At 30.0% G+C, this 22,527-nt stretch overlaps 1 protein-coding gene across 1 annotated transcript in view; it reads left to right on the top strand.

Moving 5' to 3' along the window:
• The window catches only part of LOC123263230, a 55,107-nt gene extending 32,781 nt beyond the window's left edge, over window positions 1–22,326 (top strand). Inside the window, exons 3-4 of the mRNA XM_044725832.1 lie at window positions 11,917–12,521; window positions 21,735–22,326. Coding sequence (XP_044581767.1) covers window positions 11,917–12,521; window positions 21,735–22,223 — 1,094 coding nt within the window. The 3' untranslated portion in view covers window positions 22,224–22,326. The remainder of the gene's footprint in view (window positions 1–11,916; window positions 12,522–21,734) is intronic.
• Window positions 22,327–22,527: the final 201 nt, after the last annotated feature.

Below are 22,527 nucleotides of genomic sequence, written 5' to 3'. Positions count from 1 at the left end.
TACGTTTCCTATACATGAAAGGAATCCTGCTGTTATACATTTGGCTGTGCATCTTGAAAATGGACAGCGTGTTTACTTTACAGAACAGACTGCACTACAACAAGCTTTAACGGCTCCAAAAACAACTCTTACTGAATTTTTCAACCTTTGTTGCCGACAAGATGTTGTTGGTCAATTCGCAAGGACATTAATGTATACTGATGTTCCTAAATTTTTTACGTGGAATACACAATCAAAAAATTGGGAACCACGGAAACGAGGCATTCCAGTCCCAGGATTCACCGACATATTTATGACAAATACTTTAGGTCGATTATATAAAGTTCATCCTAAGCAACGCGAATGTTTTTTTTTGCGTTTGTTATTGGTTAACGTTCCTGGACCAACATCTTTCCGATATTTGCGAAAAGTCGATGGTACTTTATACGACACTTTCTTCGATGCGTGTCGTGAGTTACATTTATTGGAGGATGATAACCATTGGGATCTCACACTTGCAGATGCAGCACTGAGCTCACCTCCACAACAAATTCGTCAATTATTTTCAATAATATAGACTACGTGTTTTCCGTCTGAAGCATCTGCTCTGTAGGACAAATATAAAGACTCTATGAGTGAGGATATTTTACATCGGATTAGAATTACTAATCAAAATCAAAATATTGAAATCTCCGCAGAAATATATAATGAGTCATTAATAATGATTGAGGATATTTGTATTCTTATTTCGAATATGCCGCTCATCCATTTCGGCATGCCAGCGCCGAACCGCCCAGCAGTAGATACCATCAACAGCGATGTTCAACGGGAACAACACTACGATAGAACTTCTTTGGCTACTTTTGTTGCCAATAATGAACAATTACTCACTGCTGAGCAACGAAATGTATATGATCAAATTAATGTGTCAATTGCAGCGCAACAAGGTGGATTCTTTTTTTTGGATGCACCAGGTGGTACTGGTAAAACATTCCTCATCTCATTGATACTTGCGCGCATCCGATCACAAAATCATATTGCATTGGCTATTGCTTCATCAGGAATCGCAGCAACGTTACTTGATGGTGGGCGAACGGCGCATTCATCGCTTAAATTACCTTTGAATGTTCACACAAATCCCTAAGCAATGTGTAACATAAAGAAACATTCAGGCATGGCTCAAGTTTTGAGAAAATGCAAAATTATAATCTGGGATGGATGTACCATGGCCCACAAGCATTCGCTTGAAGCTCTGGACAGGTCACTGAAAGATATCAAGGATAATACTAGGCTTTTCGGTGGTGCTCTATTGTTGCTGTCTGGTGATTTCAGACAAACATTACCAGTCATTCCACGCGTGACATATGCAGACGAAATAAACGCATGTTCAAAAGAATCTTATCTATGGCGAAGTGTCAACAAATTATGCCTTACTATTAATATGCGCTGTCAACTTCAAAATGATCCATTAGCGTCAAGATTCTCTGAACAATTGTTGGATATTGGCAATGGTAAAATTGAATTGTATAAAGATACACAATATATTCGACTTCCAGAGAATTTTTGCAACATGGTGACTACCAAAGATGAGTTAATAAACAGTATTTTTCCAGATTTGAGACATAATTATACTAATCATGGATGGCTACGAGAGCGAGCAATTTTAGCTGCGAAAAATTTAGATGTTGATGCCATCAATTTCAAAATACAGCAATTACTGCCTGGTAATGAAATTACATTTAAATCGATCGACACTGTTGTTGATCCTGATGAAGTTGTTAACTATCCTGTTGAATTTTTAAATTCATTAGATTTACCTGGAATGCCACCACATAATTTGCGACTGAAGATTGGTTGACCTATAATTTTGCTTCGAAATTTGAATGCTCCGAAATTATGTAATGGGACGCGATTAGTTATAAAAAAAATCATGGGCAACATTCTTGAAGCTACTATTTTGAGTGGAAAATTTCAAGGTGAGGTTGTACTTCTACCACGGATCCCAATGATTCCTTCAGATTCGCCTATACCATTCAAACGTTTACAATTTCCAATCCGCTTGGCATATGCTATGACTATAAATAAGTCACAAGGCCAAACAATGACGATTTGTAGCTTAGATTTAGAAAATCCGTGTTTTTCTCATGGTCAATTATATGTTGCGTGTTCCAGAGTTGGAAAACCATCGAATTTGTTTGTATATACGCCTCAAGGATTAACTAAAAATATTGTACATTCAATAGCATTAAGATAAATTAAGTTTTTGTAAATTAATAAATAAATGCTATAAAATAGTTTCAGTATAAGATTTTTTACCTTTACTTAAAACAAGTTAACACATCTTCTACATTTCACTTCACTCATACAGTATATGCATACTTACACACACTATATACTCACATGCTACCGATCGGTCGAATTTGGATAAGTGTACATGTAATGACGTTAGATATTAATATAACTCTTGAATAATAATTTTCATCAAAACAGTCCAGATTGTTACAGCTTATTAAAGAATGTTTGAAATTTTCGAATTAACGACGTGTGTACAGGACAACGTCTGTCGGGTCTGCTAGTATCTATATATATCCATGTAAAATTAACATGGATGGTGATATATCTATATCTATAGATATTATGTACATTTTATTCCACCAGGGGTGCTTGCGCAGTACCTTCCTACTACAGCTGTTTTTTCGGCAATTAATTTTGAACGACTTGTTTTTTGTTTTTTTTTTTTTATATTCATAATTAAATGAGCATTATGAGTCGTGCACTTTTGGATTTTCCAAACTTTTAATTAATATTATTTATGCAAACACTATTATGTATGCAAATAAATTATTTTTTGAAACGTCGATGTAGCTTAAGTTGCAATCAAAACATTCAAGTTTTGTTTTCAACGTTCAAGTGACGTCATGAGAGTAGTAGTTGAGAGTTTTAATGTCAAAGATGTCGTTGTTTCGGACAAACTTAGCATCTTTACTACAAATAAATGATATATTTCTGACAAATAATAAAATAATTCTAGTCAACTGTTATATTTACTTGTACCAAATATATATGGTTGTCATAAAGAAATATTTAAAAAAACGACTCAAATAAATTGATTTATTTAAGACAAATAGTTCTTTTTTTCTGTGTAACATATTTATTATTATAGTTTTAAAAACAAATTTTTTTATGTTCGTTATTAATTAACACCTCGCGTTACTAATGCCAGAAGGGCGCACCGCAACATCTATGCCCTTCTGGCTCTGCAGAGTCAAAAGGGCGTATAAAAAATTTTTTTTTTACTCCAACTAACCTAAAAATGTTTATAACATTTAGATCTGTAAGAAAAGTGAATAAAAATTTTTTTTTGTATGCGCCCTTTTGGCTCTAAGACAAAAAAATTCTAAATTGATTACTAGCCTTAAAAAAAAAAAGAAAAGTTATAGTACGGGTAAAAGAAACAAAAATATCAATTTAGCTCGGCACGACTCCGATGCCGCCTCCATTATCATTATCTTCTGCTTCTGAAAGTAAAAAATAATAAATATGGGGCATTCCATGCCAAATTGACCACTTTTGAACCCGACTTTTTTCAATTTTTCTGAAATTTTAGTATCTTTCTCTACCCTATTGAAAACAATTTTCAAAATTTTTTCAAATTTTTTTACCTAACCAAAAAAAAGTTACGAGTTATTAAAAACAGACAGCTTTTTTCTGTTAAATAACCATAACTTTTTTGAAAATTAACTTATTGGGATGACTTTTTTTTTGAAATTTTTGTTTTTAAATGTACTTTTTAGAAAAAAAAATAATAATAATAATTCGCATTCATATTCAACGTTTTTTTTTGAAAATTTTGGGAAAAAACGAAAATTTCGGGATGATTGACATTTTTGATTTTTGATTTTTTTTTCATTTTTCGATTTTCGATTTTTCTCCAAACAGAATGTTACTGTTATTTTGGTTTTTTTTTTTAATTAAAATCCATATTTTTTTGAATAAAATGAGTTAAAAAGTTATTATTTTTACCGATGTTATAACTTTTTTTTTTTTTTTTTAAGGCTAATAATTAATTATGATTAAAAAAAACTATACGCCCTTTTGGCTTTGAAATTTTTTTGTCTTAGAGCCAAAAGGGCGTATCCAAAAAAAATTTTATTATTTACTTTTCTTACAGATCTGAATGTTATAAACATTTTTAGGCCGGTTGGAGGAAAATATTTTTTTTATACGCCCTTTTGGCTCTGTTGCCAGTATTTTTCAAAATTTTAGTAGTCGAACTTAAATTGGACTTTAAGTATACCTTTGGTAAGAGAGAAGGATTTTTCTTAGTCCCACCAGTCACACTCAGTCAAATGATAATTACGAGAAACTTAAAAAGTAATGGAGGTTTTTGACAAAGGGATGTTGTTAATTAGTTATTCTTGTATATTAAAAGATAAATTTTACTATAGTATAAGTTTCAGTCACATAATTATAGCTTATAATTGATGGAATTCCACACGGAAAAAAGTAAACTGTAATATTCACTCGGATTCAGGTTAATTTTTATAGTTTCAAACAGTAAAGCGGACATCGGGGTGGCAAAAATATAAATATTACAGAACAATGTAGAAAGTATAAAAGCCACAATTTATAATTTAATATCCAAAATAAGTGATTAATAGCTGTCACTATAGTAAATAATGACTCTTTCATCTTAAAAATTACAGTTCCAAACAGTAAAAATTGCCATTTTAATATATAGTCCATATTATGAGGAGAAAGGGAACTCAGATGAAAGAGAAGGGGGTCTCACTCTGGGAGAATTTAACATTTAAAACAGTAAAAATTATACTTTTAAAATATACATTTTACCAGTCCAAACAAGTCAATAATTACAGTTTGATTTTTAGCGTTGCGTTTAAAATTTACCATTTTACTTTGTAAATATTGACGTTGCTTGTATTAGAAATTTACTAACTTTATTTTATACTTTTTACATATCATAAGATCATTTTTTAGGTACGAAATGATAAATATCAAAGTCTGAATTCCTAATTATTATACTTTAACATTTTAGACATTTACATAGCGAATATTACTGTTTGAAATAGTATTTTCTTCCATGTAAAGAGTAAATTGTAACGTTTAAATGGTAAATATTATAAAGTTAATAGTAAAATCACGATTTTACTGTTTGAAATGGTAATTTTTAGCAGTTGATCATTACTTATTATAAATCGACTGTTATTTATTACAGTTTACTTTTTTCCGTACAGATTCAAATGTCCCACCAGTCACTATGAAATGCCCCTATACAAGGTTTCCTTACGTTGAATCGTCATAATTACACAGAAAGAAAAATTTCTTGACTGAAGAACAAAATTCTTGGCTTAAGAAAATTTTCGGGTGCCTGAAGGAAGATTGAAGTTGTGTTGGCCGAAGTAAAAATTTTTCTTGAAATTCTATTCTTGGTGGAAGTAATTTTTTCTTAATTCAATTTATCATAAATACTAGGTACAATAAATTTTTATATTTGATCAAGATTTTTAAATACTTTAGGTGAGAAAAAAATTTTCTCATCTTGAGAAAATTTTTCTCTTGAATATTTGATACCCATTTTATATTATTTTAGCGTGCAATTATACATATTGAATGAAAAAAAATGATGAAATATTATTTGATCTTCCCATTTGACATGTTAATCAATAAAAATATTAATGAAAATTTACTTCTATCTTTATATTTAATTTTTTGGAGCAAGAGAGAAATTTTCTCAAGACAAGAAAATTTACTTCGATCAAGAACTAAATTTTTAGGAGCAAGAGGCTAAATTTTCTCAAAACAACAAGATTTTCTTAAGTTAAATAAATTTCCTTGGATCAAGATACGTATTTCTTAAAGCAAGAGAATTAATGTTGTTGGAATAAGTGAAATTTCTTGTGTCGAAAAAAAATTTTTTTTTCGCTCAAGAAAATAATTAGGAAGAAAAATATTTTGTTGGCTCAAGTGAACCTTTTTTTCTGTGTACGATCTTTGAATTATATAGGCATTTAATTAGTTCCGGGACATTACTATTATACAAATATTTTACGAAACAATTAAATTATATTTAAATAGAAGAATAATTATCAAGTAACATCAATCTAACCTTTATAAAATTAAAATTCAGTTGGATAATTAATTAATCCCAATAAATATTTTTATCATTATTATTAATTTCTTCAATGGAGCATTCAAGTTATAATTACAATTATTAATTTTATATTACATAAAAAGTACTAAATTTTTAAATTTAATAATTCTGAAAGCTGAATCAACGAATTAGTAACCTAAAAAAATAAAAAGATTTCTATGAGAGGCACAATTGTGCAAGCTCCGCGATTTTATAGCCGATTACGATCCATCGTATAGCCAATTTAACTATACAGATTCTCACGTTGACAAAACAGTTGTCTCTTCTAAGAAAACTGCGTTTGCTTACGAGAGCTATTCGTTGTGTTTGAGCTAAACAAATGTTTCCTTAAACCACATAACTGAATCGTTATTTTGACGAAACGCCATTTGAGAATACGTTAAATAATTCTGACAATATTTTTCTCTCCAAGGATGATTAAATTGTACGCTCGAAAATTAGTTACTTCTTTTTTGGAAGAAATTGTGGTCAGAAATTGTTTTTTTTTTTCGGGCCGATTTGGAATAGGTTGACTTTTTTGCTGTGGCTAAGCCTGTCGGTCCTGAAACTACTGATTTAAAGGACATGGTTGGAATTCTGGCCACAATTTTTTTTTCAACAAAAAATGAATTAATTTTTTTTTTAACTTTATAGGTTGAAAGATAATTGAAAGAAAAAAATTTTTTATGTCTTTGGCAAAAAGATCTTCAATAAAAGTCTTCAAGCTTAAAAATCATGTATCACAATTAATATTTACTTCAATATTACTATCAATTTTCAACGCCCCCAACGAATGGAATTTTCAAAAAAATTATTATTAAATAATTTAATTAAATTTGTTTGCAGAAAAAAAATTTTTTTTCTTTGATAATAATAATATCGATATTTTAATAGTATTTTATTTAATTAATATTTATATGCCCCGATAATTTATTATTTCATTAATTAGCAAAAAATTCAATTAAGAAAAAGTCAATTAAAATCTATCCACTTAAATTTAACTATCAATTTAAAATCACTCTAATAATTCCAATTACACGAATAGAACTTGCGATAAAAAGTTTATTGGATAATAAAAAAAAAAAAAATGGTTATTGACACAGTTTGATATGATTAGCCAAATCATAAATAGTCAGATTTTCTTCTATACAAATTCATAAAACATAAAAAAATTTTTTTTTAATAATAATAATAATATATACTATTATTATACTAGAAATACTAATACTATACTAGAAAACCGGGCCCGATGGTCAAAAGCTCTCCAAAACCAGAAACTCCCAAGCGAATATTAAGAAATCCAACATTTTTCTCTTAAAGCGCCTGAAAAAAATCCTCTTAGCTTTCGAAAGCTCCGTAAGCTCCTTAATTCCCTTGTTGACCATCAAGTAACCGAACTTTTTTACCTCAACTACTCACCAACCCACCCGGCTCGTTAACTCCTCCTCAGGCGAGACGACTCCTCTCTTACGATCCATTCCATTGAGGGTGGTAACCCAAAATAGTTACCGCTACAATTTATAAAAAATTCCAGAGCTTTCTGCTTTAATTTTCCTTGATAATTCCTGTAGAATTTTCACTACACACTTTACTGACGTCTGCAAGCTCTAAAAAGCTTCTAAGTCAAAACACTATAGTCACGTAGGGTAAGTGTGGCATGGTTAGGATTCCATTTTTTCAAACATATTAAAAATTAAGATTGTCCAATTTTTTATTTTACATTATATTAATTAATCTTTTGACAAACAAAATTAATGCTTTTTAATAATATTTTCTCAAGTTTAATAATTAATTTCAATCGACAAAGTCAATCATCCGGATACACCAATTATTGACAGGCTGATAAATCGATTGATCCTACTAGTGACATACCGTTGCACCAATTATTGACACCCTTAATGCGCACGCGTCACCATTCACCTGATCTAAATACAATCAGTCAAGTCTGAAAAAGAGGTTACAGCGCCGTATAAACTCACCTGTCAATAATAGATCCAGCCTATATTTTGTGTACCAATTATTGACGCCAATTATTTTATAACTAATAACCATTCAGTTGTATGTAAATATTCGATATTGTTAATTTTTAATCCTTAATTTATTTATTAAAAAAAATGTTTAATTTGATTAGTTTAAAAAATAATTAAAAATAAGCTGTTAATTTGAGTGCTTACCTAACCAAAATAGTTAACATATTTTACGCTGACGTGTTTCAGAATACTAGAGTAAATTTTATTATTTTAATTAATGAATATCATATATTTTTCTCAACTATTAATTTTTTTTAATTCTTAAATTAGTGAGTGTATAAAAAAATTGATTGTTATTAATATCGTAGATAAATAAGATTTTAAATAGAATAGGGTGTCAATAATTGGTGCCTTTACCTTAATGAAAGTAAATTAATTTCTGTCAATAATGTATTTGAGCTTTTTATATAGCATAACAATTGAAGTTATGTTATGTCTCATAAAGTTATGTAAGTATTATTAAAATGAATCTGCTTAGGGCATTAAAAATCCACTTAGTTCCTTAGTTGCGCAAATTTACCCCACACGAGTGCGCACACTACCCTTAGTACGGGGTAAGTGTGCGCATTTTTAATAATTCGGGTTAATCCGTTTTTTTTCTGAAGTGTTAAGGCCTTAGACTTTATTTCTTAATTTAATTATTACCTGAATGAACACTATCAAAGACATATTTTTATTTTCCTTTGATGCTTATCGTTTAATTTCGACACCAGTTTGAATGCTTAAGTGCGCACACTTGTCCCATATGACTCTATGGAAATCCACATAGGAAACTGTGGGAACATAAATTCCCCTTTCTATTCGAATTCCTATATAAATCCATACATTCCTACATTGAATCTTATGGATTGCATATCTCCTACATGAATCCATACTTTCTTATGTGGATTTCCATGGATCCCCATACAAACCTACATGGATGTTTTTGATAAAGTATACTTGAGTGTCATTAAAGCATACACTATTAAAAATTTTAGTAAAATTACAATCATATTACAAAACAAATAATATGTAAAATTACAAATCAGTGTATAGCAATGTGAAATAAAATACAATTCATGTAATTTTCCAACATCTGTCAGGAAATCTACTAAAATGTATTGTAATTTTACAATCTTCATGTATAAACCTAACACGCATTGTAATATTACAGAACCGTTGGTCAATTTTTAAGAAAAAGCTTTTTAATTTTGCAAACATTATTTTTGATCTGATTCAGCATAATTGTATGTAAAATCACAAAAAAATATTGTAATTTACATTACAATAATCTTATAAAAAATTAAAAAGCTTTTTTTTATTTTTACAATTTTCATTGTAAAATTACACAGTGCAATGTAATGTTACCAGACAATTTTAATTATATTACACGAATTGTAATTCTATTTTACTGTTTTCCAATTTTAAGAACAATACTTTTCAGTTTCACAAAAATGAGACTGATGAATCAAAAAACAAAAATGTTCTTCATATTTATTTTTACTAATTTTTAGTCTATGATTGTTTATTTGTAGTAATAAATTTGAGCCATCATTTATCTTTTATAAATTTTAATATAACGCTCAAACGATCATTTCAAAATGAATATATTTTAATAAGTATATGTTAGACTTTAATTTTTATAATATTCAATGAATTATAAATAATGTAAAAGTTAGTTATTTTCCATCAATAAACAGCATCAAATAACACAAATAATGAAAATAATAAATAATAAGCCGTAAAGCTCAATCAGCACATAGGATGAGCTTATAAGAATCATAAGATGTTAAATCACCTATCGATCGTACGGCATAGGGCGTTAGGTATCGGTCCGGCAAGCGTGCGGCTCGCGTTCGATTCTTAGTGAGGGTAAATATTAGTTTCACTTTTTATCATCAGAGTTGTAAAAATTAGGTCTACATGTGATGCAAAATCTAGTCAGCGCTAGGGAAGTGAATAAATAATCGATTATTATTTTAATCGATTATTTTTTATCATTGTCGTTTTTTTAAAATCGATTTTATTAATGGTAAACATCGATTTTTATTAAGTCGATTATAAGAATTACACTATTTAATTCGATTTTTGTAAATAGTGCTATCTGTGCGATGGAAGAAAAAATATGACACTGAAGTAGACAGACATAAAAAATATTCATAAAATTTGATGGCAATTAAATTATTATAAAAAAAATTTTACATGTGAAAATTAATAAAAATTACAAATGAAAATTTTTATTATTTAATTATATTTATTATTTAAACTCAAAGTTCAAGGAAAAGCTTATAGTATTTTTTAGTTTCAAGACTAAACGATTTTCGTTTCATTTATCTTTAATATTCACCAGCTAATTTCATTATTAATTTAGTCAAATGTTAAACTATGTACTGATCATATGTGATAATAACAATTAATATTCGTTTTTTTTATTGTCTAAACTTAAATTGTAGCGAGTGATGTGCTTTGTATTTTAGTTTTGAGACTAAAAAATTGTTACATTTTTTACTCTTATTGTTTAGTATTTTTTTTACTGTATTAAAATTATTAGGAGTGTTAAAAATTTATATGTGAAGAAATCGAATATGAATTAATAAAATCTGAGAATAGTTCATTTGGCTATTTTTTGATACTTATTATCTTGAATAATTTTCACTTGAATTAAATTCAAATTAAATATTTATAATATATTTCCATTAAAACATCGAATAGGCATTTTTCGTATAAAAAGTCGAGGTGAAAACAAAAATCGATTATTTTTTTTTAAATCGATTTTTTACAAATCGATTTATCTTTAACCAAAAAAAAATCGATTATTGAGTAATCGATTTTTCTGACTCGAGGTCACATCCTAGTCAGCGGTTCATAAAAATAAAATGACAACAAATATTAAATCAAATCTTTCTTTTTTATTATTTCAATTCAAGTAAAATTTAAGGCAAGTATTGTAATTTTACAAAATCAGCTAATCTAAAAATATTTGTAAAGTTACAAAATCGTTTTGTAAAATTAATAACCTCAGAGTTATATATGTTTTGTAATAAAATTTGTAATAAAATTGTCTGGTAACATTACATTGCACTGTGTAATTTTACAATGAAAATTGTAAAAATAAAAAAAAGCTTTTTAAATTTTTTATGAGATTATTGTAATATAAATTACAATATTTTTTATGATTTTGCATACAGTTATCTCGAATCAGATCACAAATAATGTTTGCAAAATTAAAAAGCTTTTTCTTAAAAATTGACCAACGGTTCTGTAATATTACAATGCGTGTTAGGTTTATACATGAAGATTGTAAAATTACAATACATTTTAGTAGATTTCCTGACACTTGTTGGAAAATGACATGAATTGTATTTTATTTCGCATTGCTATACACTGATTTGTAATTTTACTTATTATTTGTTTCGTAATATGATTGTAATTTTACAAAAATTTTTAACAGTGTAAAATATAAACTTTTAATATTAAATCAGGAATAAATCAGAATGAATTAGAGAAATTTTCAAATTTTAGTTATTTTCCCATTTAGCATGGAATGCCCCATATATAATTATATGTAATTAAATTTTGACTAGTTTGAGTGCTTACACTTGCCCCGCATGACTTTATATGACAGCACTAGAGTGTATTTTAAAGAACCCTACAAGCTTTTTCGAGCTTTCGACCATTGAACCGAAACTATTGATGTTTTGTACTTGAGAGTTGATATTGAATACGCAAGAGCTTTTACGTAATTTAAATATTTTTCCATTCTCGGAATTGAATCAGGCGATCCCCATGGACTGAAATCGTCGTCACACCAGCGACTGCTGTCATTGAAATACAGCGAAGTCCAACAACGGCTCATCGATAATCAAAGTCTTCTGAATACCCTGGAGAAGGCTAGTGGGCGAAACTTGGCGGAGCTTTCAGCGGAGCTTGCGGGCAGAGTTGAGCAGGACAAAGAAGCTCTGCGCCAGTGGACATCTCTGAGGAAATTCACGGGGGAAAACTCGACAAAGGAGCCATCTTTAGCGGCAAGACTTCTGCAATTCTCCCGAGCTTGCGGAATCGTGCTTGAGCTTATGCGGAAAGCTCCTATTGTAAACTGGTCAAGTGAGCTTTTCCTGGAGGAGGAAAAGTACGAGGTCACCGAGTCTAGCAGCGCGGGGTATCACACTGATGACAGCTGCAGTCCGGAGCCCAATTGTCCGTACTACATGAGCTTGCAGTCGGAATACGATAACAAAGCTTTTACGACACGACAGTTGACGGACAAATACGCGGGTTTGTATGCGCAAGCACACTTTCAAACCCTCGACGCCCTGGATGCTCTCGAGCCGTTGAAGGAAGCTCAAGATCTCAAGGCCAAGATTCTCTTCTCTGTTGTCGTTGTAAGTTATCAGAGTAATTGAGCTTGAGCTTGCAAGTTTTTCGGGTGGTAAATCTGATAAGAGAGTGTATTTGTTGTCAGTTCGAATTTATAGCGGCATTAAGAGCTTCAGTTAATGCCAAAGCTCTGGGGTTATTGATTGGAACTTTTGGGAAGGCTTCAGAAGCTTTTATGGATATAATGATCGGGAATTGGAATTCTGATAAATTGAAAGTTCTATGTTAGATGATGATTAGGAAGCATGCGAAGAAATTTTGTTGAGACAGCATAAGATATGACAAATAAATATGTGATAAGGATAAGTTTAGATTATAATAAGTGACTAGCAACGTTGCAGTCACTATGTGACTGCCGTGACTTGTGAACTATAAATAAATAAAATTTTGCGTTATTGAATAATGACTTTTGTTAAATTGCACTGTACTTTTTTAAATAACGAGGTTTTTGAAGATATAAGCTCATAACGATGTTACACTCATCAAGAGCTTTCATTTAAGTACCCACATGCATTTTTTATATATTTTTCATATATAGATATATATAATATATATTTTAAAGATATAAGCTCATCCCGATGTTACACTCATTAAGAGCTTTCATTTGAGTACCCACATGCATTTTTGATATATTTTTCATATATAGATATATAATATATATATAAATATATAAAAAATTGATGTGGTTACTCAAATGAAAGGTTTCGACGAGTGTAACATCGGGATGAGCATATATCTTTAAAAATGTCAATAGTTCGCAAGATACATTGTAATTTCTTAATTAACAATATTTTTGAAGATATGAACTCATTTCGATGTTACACTCATCATGAGCTTTTATTTAAGTACCCACATGGCATTTTCCATATATTTTATATAAATGGTATTTGTGAAATATATAAATATGTAAAATATATGAAAAATTGATGTGGGTACTCAAATGAAAGATCTTGATGAGCGTAATGTCGGGATGAGCTTAGATCTGTAAAAATGTCAATAGTTCACTAAATACAAGGTAATTTCTTAATTATGTTAAATTACACCGTACTTTCTTCACTATTGATGAATTTAAAGATATAAGCTTATCCCGATGTTACACTCATCAAGAGCTTTCATTTGAGTACCCACATGCATTTTTGATATATTTTTCATATATACATATATATATAAATATATAAAAAATTGATGTGGGTACTCAAATTAAAGGTTTCGATGAGTGTAATGTCAGTGAGAGCTTAAATCTTTATAAATGTCAATAATTAAGAAATTATATTGTATTTTGTCAATTTATGATATTTTTAAAGATATAAGCTCATCCTGATGTTACACTTATCATGATCTTTCATATGAGTGCCCACATCAATTTTTCATATATTTATATATATGATATATATGTATATATAAAAAATTAGGAAAACGGTTGACCCTGAAGGCCATCCCTGCAACTTTCCGCTAATTCCATACTTAGGCGCTGAAAATCGCACCAATGACGTTTTTGAGCTCTTCGAGTTCAAAAATACAATTTGTGGGTTATTTTGAGCTGTCCGAGCTCAAAGAGATTGCTTTCCTATGCTTTTGAGCTCTTCGAGCTCAAAAGTCTGATAGAGATTTGATGACACTATTTTTTAAATTTTTAAACCGCAATAACTTTTGAATGAATAAACCGATTTTTACGCGGTTAGAAGCATTCGATGCAGTTTTTTAAGCCTCACAAAGAATTTTAAATTTTGAATTGATCGCGCTAGGAATTTTGGAGTTATTCCGAAAAAACACTTTTTTTGGTTTTCTTTCGTTCACGATATCTCTCGAACGAATCAACCGATTTTGACTGGACTGGTGGCGATCGACGTGGTTTTTTGAGGTTAAGAGCTGATTAGTTTTTGGAATTGAACCATCAAGCCGTTTAAAAGTTATTCCAAAAAAACCGCATTTGAAAAAAATTTTTTTTTCAGTTTTTTGAAGATTTCTCAAAATCTATTGATCTTAATTGGTCCAAATAGTTTTCAAAATCTAAGTTTGGTCAAGCCCTTTGGAATGGCACCAACTGCCATATAATCGGTCAAGCCGTTCAAAAGTTATAAGCGGTTCACATACTTTCATACACACACACACACACACACACACACACACACACACACACACACACACACACACACACACACACACACACACACACATTCATACATACAGACACCGTGATAACCTCGCGGGGATAGTCAGGGAAGCTTCCTGTGACCTTCAAACGTCGAGATTTGATGAAAACTCGATTTTTGCAAAACGGGGTAAAAAAAATAACTTCCCGATTTTTGAAAATCTTCGATTTTCTTAGCGAGAAGTTAAAAATAGTTGATTTGTTTACTTTAGTGTTTTAGGAAAAATTGATGGAGAAAATTTTTCATGAATAAGTATAGAAATAGTTTTTAACATAGCGAAAACGGGAAAAAATAAATTTGTTTTTCCCCGAACAAGTTCTAAAAAAATTTACAACAAGATTTTGGTCGAAAACTTAAAATTTACAAAAAAATGAGGTTTTTCATTGTCATTTTTTTTTGCTGACCTATTTAATATTAACTCTTAGGCGATAATTATGGAACAAAATATTATCTACAAAATATAAAATGATTTTTTGCTCAAAGAAGCCCAAAAAAAGTTCCAAAATAATTTCAGTCAAAAACTTAAAATTTACTTAAAAATTAGGTTTAACATTGTGATTTTTTTCTGCGGACCCACTTAAGCTTAACTTCTAGGTGGTAATTATAGAACAAAATATTCTCTACAAAAAAGTATCAGACGGTTTTTTGCCCAGTCAAGCCCAAAAAAATTTACAAAATTATCTCGGTCAAGAACTTCGATTTTCCTAAAAAATGAGGTTCTACATGGTCACTTTATTTGGTTAACTGATTAAAGCTTAACTCTTAGCTGACATTTGTAGAAAAAAATATTCTCTACAAAAAAAGTAGATAAGTATTTTTTACTCAGACGAGCCCAAAAAAAGTTACAAAATAATTTCAGTCAATAACTTTAAATTTACAAAAAAAAATTAGGAAAACGGTTGACCCTGAAGGCCATCCCTGTAACTCCCTGTAACTTCCCGCTACTTTTGTAATTAAGTGCTCAAAATTGCACTTATTACAATTTTGAGCTTGAAGAGCTCAAAAATATAATTTTCGTGTAGTTTTGAGCTCTCCGAGCTCAAAAGTCTGATAAAAGTTTAATAAAACACTATTTTTTGAATTTTCAAACCGCAATAACTTTTGAATGAATGAACCGATTTTCACGCGGTTGGCGGCATTCGACGCATTTTTTTAAATTCTATGATACATTTTTTAACACAAATTGATAAGACCGGAAGTTTCAGTGTAATTAAAAAAAAAACACTTTTTTTCGATTTCTTTCGTCAACGATAACTCACGAACAAATCAACCGATTTTGACCACATTGGTGACAATCGACGTGGTTTTTTATTGTCTAGAGCTGAATAGTTTTTGGAATTGATCGGTCGAGCCGTTTGAAAGTTATTAAAAAAAAACCACATTTAAAAATTTTTTTTTCGCAGTTTTTTCAAGATTTCTTAAAATCTATCTGTCCGAATCGGTCTAGCTTGTATTAAAAATTTAAGTTTAGTCAAACCCTTTCAAATGGCACCAGCCGCGATCAAATCGGTCAAGCCGTTCAAAAGTTATGAGAGGTTTACATACATCCACACTTACATACATACACATACACACACATACATACATACAGACGTACAGAAACCATCGCGGGAATAGTCAGGGAAGCTTGCTAGGACCTCAAAACGTCGAGATCTGATGAAAACTCGAGTTTCGAAAAACAGGGTAAAAACAATAACTTCCCGATTTTTGAAAATTTTCAATATTTTTAGCAGGAAGTTAAAAATATATCAAAAATGCAAGTGGGTACTCAAATGAAAGCTCTTGATAAGTGTAATGTCGGGATGAGCTTATATTTTTAAAAACGTCAATATTTAAGAAAGTATATTGCATTAACAAAAATTTGGATTTCATTTTTTTAAACATATTTTAAATTAAGATTGTCCAATTTTTCGTTTTAAATTATATTAATTAATCTTTTGAGAAACAAAATTAATGCTTTTTAATAATATTTTCTCAAGTTTAATAATTAATTTCAATCGACAAAGTCAATCATCCGGATACACCAATTATTGACAGGTTGATAAATCGATTAATCCAACTAGTGACATACCGTTGCACCAATTATTGACACTCTTAATGCGCACGCGTCACCATTCATCTGATCTAAATAAAATAAGGAAAGTCTGAAAAGAGAGGTTACAGCGCCGTATAAACCCACCTGTCAATATCAGATCCAGCCTATATTTTCTGTACCAATTATGGACACCAATTATTTTATAATTAATAACCATTCAGTTGAATGTAAATATCCGATATTGTTAATTTTTAATACTTTATTTATTAAAAAAAAAAAAATGTTCAATTTGATTAGTTTAAAAAATAATTAAAAATCAGCTGTTAATTTGAGTGCTTACCTAATCAAAATAGTTAACATATTTTACGCTGACGTGTTTCAGAATACTAGAGTAAACTTTATTATTTTAATTAATTAATATCATATTTTTTTCTCATTAATTTTTTTAAATTCTTAAAGTGAGTGAATAAAAAAATTGATTGTTATTAATATCGTAGATAAATAAGATTTAAAATAAAATAGGGTGTCAATAATTGGATCCCTGTCATTAATTTGTGCCTTTACTATAAACATATTTATTTGTTAAACATCTTATTAATTCAATAAAATCGTTTTTATGCATGTGGAAAAACCTACAAGAATTTTGAAAACTAAAGAGCTTTCGAAGTAGTGTTACATGTTATGTAAAGAGCTTTTGAGGAATCAGTACTGAAATTGAGCTGACCGACATTTATACTCGTTGCAAGCTTCCAAGCGTTAGTTCAATGTTTTGTGTGAATCTAAGCTTTAAAATGCCTTATAGTTCAAAAAGTTTCAAATTTTGTGTTTCAAATTTGTAAATCTGTTTTATTAATTCATAAAAGCTCGGATAAAATTTGAAATAATTAGTAGAAATGTTTAATTTTGTAAACTCTGCGAAAGCTTCACTTTAACAGATTGTAAATTGTAAATCGCTGCGAGCTTACAATTAGAAAGCATATGAACTTTTCAATCTGTTGTTTCTGATTTCCAAAAGTTAAAAAAAATTTTAATTACATGCCGAAACTTGCAAGCTTTATCAATGGTACGTTTTAAAGCTTAGATACAATTATTAACTATTTCTAGTCAAAAAAAATTCCCTGACTTTTGAGAGTAATACATTTCCGAGCTTTTAATCAGGTTTTATATAAAAAGCTTTCAAAGATATCAACTAGCTTCATCTTAAAGCTTCTTAACTACAAATATAGATGTAAATATTTCATTTACTGTTTCAAAAGCTCAGGTAACTAAATAGTTCCATATTTATCCTATTGTCTTGAAAGCTTTTAATGTATAAAATTGTATAACTATAAAATTAGTATTTTAAAAGGTCATTCTGGTTTCGCTCGAAAAAATGCTAATAATAATTTTTTTACACAGAAACTATTATCTACAATTAAGAAATGGCATTGTACCTTGAGAACTATTGACATTTTTAAAGATATAAGCTCATCCCGATATTACACTCATCGAGACCTTTCATTTGAGTACCCACATCAATTTTTCATATATTTTACATATTTATATATTTCACAAAAACCATATGTATAAAATATATGAAAAATGCCATGTGGGTACCTAAATAAAAGCTCTTGATGAGTAGAACATCAAAATGAGTTTATATCTTAAAAAATGTCATTAATTAAGAAATGACATTGTATTTTGTCAACTATTGACATTTTTAAATATATAAGCTTATCCCGAGATTACACTCATCGATACCTTTCATTTGAGTACCCACATCAATTTTTCATATATTTATATATTTATATATATTATATATACACTACTCACAAAAATTAAGGGAATAAAAAAAAAATGCAATTTTTTTTTTTAATTTTGACGGGCTGTATTTCAACAGAAAATGATCGTATCGCAAAAATAGACAATGCATTTTGAAGCTCAAAAACTCTAGTTTTTAGATCTTAGGGTCAAATTTTTTTACGAATCACGGTTTCAACATGATCCGAAGAAATAGAGCGAAAAAAAAAATTTCCAAATTTTTAACTTTTTTTTTTTTGCTCGACGGGCTCGGAAAAATTTTTTCAGACAAAGCGACCTTATGAAACAGATAGCCTGTTTATTCAGCTTTAATTGCATTTTATATTTAGCTTGATACGACCATTTGTTGCGGAGATATCCGAGATTAGACAAAAAAAGACGTTTATGTCTTTAACCATCAATATCTCTGCAACGAATAATCGCACAGCAAAAAAAGAACAGTTTTGGAAACTGGAAGAAATTTCTAATAAAATCCTATAAAAAAATTCCAGAACAAAAATCTTATCGATGTACGATACCGCTTTAAAGAAGGTTGAAAAAAGTGACTTTTTCCCTTATTTTGGTTAATCGACTGTATCTTAACAAATACTGACGGGGAAGCTAAACATTGCAGGAATTTTTACACCTCAATGTACCCCTAAGAACCCTGTGAATTTGCAGATCGATCCATTCAGTAGTTTTTCCGCCCCGAGTATTCAAAATTTTGAAAAAATTAAAGGAATAAGATTTTATCCATTATCGTGCTGCAATCTTCAGAAAAATGAAGAATTGATTTTTTTTTGTTTTGCACTCAATTTGCCTCACCTCATCAGTAAATTTGAATAAAAAAGAAAAGAAACAAAAAAATTGGAAAATTAAGATAACAAAAATTTTTTTGTCGAAAAAAAAAAAATTTTTTTCACAAAAAAAAAATTTTGTTTTTAAATTTTCGAATTTTTTTGTTTGTCTTTTTTTTATTATTCAAATTTACTGATGAGACGAGGCAAATTGAGTGCAAAACAAAAAAAATCAATTCTTTATTTTTCTGAAGATTGCAGCACGATAATGGACAAAATCTTATTCCTTTAATTTTTTCAAAATTTTGAATACTCGGGGCGGAAAAACTACTGAATGGATCGATCTGGAAATTTACAGGGTTCTTAGGGGTACATTGAGGTGTAAAAATTTCTGCAATGTCTAGCTTCCCCGTCAGTATTTGTTAAGATACAGTCGATTAACCAAAATAAGGGAAAAAGTCACTTTTTTCAACTTTCTTTAAAGCAGTATCGTACATCGATAAGATTTTTTTTCTGGAATTTTCTTATGGAATTTTATTAGAAATTTCTTTCAATTTTCAAAACTGTCTTTTTTTTTGCTGTGCAACTATTGGTTGCAGATATATTGATGGTTAAAGACATAAACGTCCTTTTTCGTCTAATTTCGGATATCTCCGCAACAAATGATCGTATCAAGCTAAATATAAAATGCAATTAAAGCTGAATAAACAGGCTATCTGTTTTATAAGGTCGCTTTGTTTGAAAAAATTTTTCCGAGCCCGTCGAGCGAAAAAAAAAAGTTAAAAATTTGGAAATTTTTTTTTTCGCTCTATTTATTTGGATCATGTTGAAACCGTGATTCCTAAAAATTTTTGACCCCAAGATCTAAAAATTAGAGTCTTTGAGCTTCAAAATGCATTTTTTATTTTTGCGACACGATCATTTTCTGCTGAAATACAGCCCGTCAAAAATTAAAAAAAAATTTACATTTTTTTTTTATTTTCTTAATTTTTGTGAGTAGTGTATGTATATATAAAAAATATATAAAAATGCATGTGGGTACTCAAATGAAAGCTCTTGATGAGTATAACATCGGGATGAACTTATATCTTTGAAATATATATGTATAAGTATATGAAAAATATATCAAAAATGCATGTGGATACTCAAATGAAAGCTCTTGATGATTATGACACCGGGATGAGAGCATATCTTTAAAAACGTCATTATATTTAATAAAGAAAAATTTTATTTATTTATAGTTCACAAGTTATGGCAGTCACATAGAGACTGCAAGGTTGCTAATAAATATTAATATAAAATTCAGCTCAACAAATACACTCTTAAATAATACTAAAAATATCTGAATTTATTTTCTTTAATATTTTTTATATAATTAAACAACGGGAGAACGGAGCTCTGACAAAACGTTGGTATAAAGCTCACGTATATGATAACTTCACGGCTCATCTAAAGCACTAAAACCAAAATTATTTACCTTCAATATGTAAGTACTTATTACACCAGCTACAGAGATTAATATTTATTGATAAATAACAAAGTGGCGGACAATTTAAAAAAAAAAAAAACTGAAAATTAAGGCTTTTTTCACAGTTTTTAGTCCAAAAAAAATAGTAAAAATAAAAATTTTGATTTGCTTGTAGCTGATGCAACAGCTACTACTATGCAGAATATGTCGTTTAAATTTCATTAAGATCGGGTCAGTGGTTCCGGAGATATCATGTACGTCAACCAGAAAAACATACTACTGAGATAAACGCGCTTAAAGTTTTTTTAATTAAAAATAACAAAATCTTACCTAAAGTCAATCAACGACGCCGGGACCATTCAAAATTCCCTTCAGCCTTTTCAAAAATTTGAATCTCTTCCACTCGAACATCCACATAAACATCGTAAAGTAATTTAGTTACAGTGGTCCGATCACTTAGAAAATTTAACACAATACTTTTAGATGTATGTACTTTCGAAAAATGTAAAAAAAATTTTTTTTTGAAAGTTACAAATCAGAATGACCCTTTAAGTTCTTCAAAAGTGTAATGTGTCCTTAGACGATTATTTCATCCTTCTTTAATCGCCTAAAAAATAATATTTTCAAACAAAAAACATTTTATCAAAATGAATTCGAAAATTTTTATAACTGGGCCCATAACCTTTTAAAAAAATTTAAATGTTTCAAAATTTTAAGATTAAAGTTTTCCTCAAACTTTTTCGTAATGCGTTCAGTTTAGTCTAAATTTTTATCGGATTTTAATCAGAGAATTATAATTTCCTGTGTAAGCTATTTTCAGCATACAAACAAGAATTACCCTTTTAAGTCAGTGATTTTTAAACAAAAAATGCAAAAACATAATTTTTTTAAACCCTTAAAGTTCTTGCAAGCTCCCAATTAAAACCAAATAAATTTATTCCTTGGAGCTTTCAACCTCATACGTCACATACTCGATTTTTTTGCAGCTTTCGTGGCGAATCGCTGACAGTATCCAATCGGCCCGCAAGCTCGAAGCAGTGGAAATTCTATCGGGAGCTGAATCATCAATTCCGGAGCTTAAGTTGTCACTGGACATTGAAGCTTGCATGCGTCGGCAGCTTGCGACCTTCGGGTACTCAACAGGTACAAGGGAGGTCGCTTCGCGGGTGATGGACCAGCTCAAAAGGACCCTCTACGACTACCCTTGCATCGAAAGCTGCCCGGAGCTTGTGACCTACACCCTCGAGAGCGGCCACCTTGCCTGGGCCTGTCTTTCCCATGAAACTCCTCTGATCCTCGACACTGTGGAGCCCAGGGGGAGGTTCGAGCCCGTTTTCGATCGCGAGTTACACTCGAGGCATCACGGTTCCCCGAATCCTAAGGGGACCAGGATCTCCGGGGTAGTTTGGCCCGGGCTCAGGATCAAGAGCTTGCAAGGACCTTGTCTTTACCGAGCGGTTGTTCTTACTTCGTAAACTCACTTCAAGTGTCTAACTCTCGGAAACTTCCGCGAGAGATTATTGGAGCTTGTTAAGCTCACTTGTTGATCTACTTAACTTTTTTCATAAGAGGTTTGTTTTAGGCATCAGTAAGCTTCGAGCTTTTATTTATTCATTTAAAACTTTTGCTGCGATGTAGTGGTTTATTTATTTTGTCTTTAATAAAGTTTTTTTTTTAATTTAAAGTTTGAGAGATTTTTTTGTTTACTTCTTTTTATGTTGTAAATTGAATAAGTAGAGAGCTTTTTTATTAAGTTTTCTTTAGGGGAACAGCAGCGAC

This window comes from Cotesia glomerata, linkage group LG4 (genome assembly GCF_020080835.1).
Source record: "Cotesia glomerata isolate CgM1 linkage group LG4, MPM_Cglom_v2.3, whole genome shotgun sequence".
NCBI classification, from domain to species: domain Eukaryota; kingdom Metazoa; phylum Arthropoda; class Insecta; order Hymenoptera; family Braconidae; genus Cotesia; species Cotesia glomerata.
This window is presented reverse-complemented; position numbering and strand designations above follow the sequence as displayed.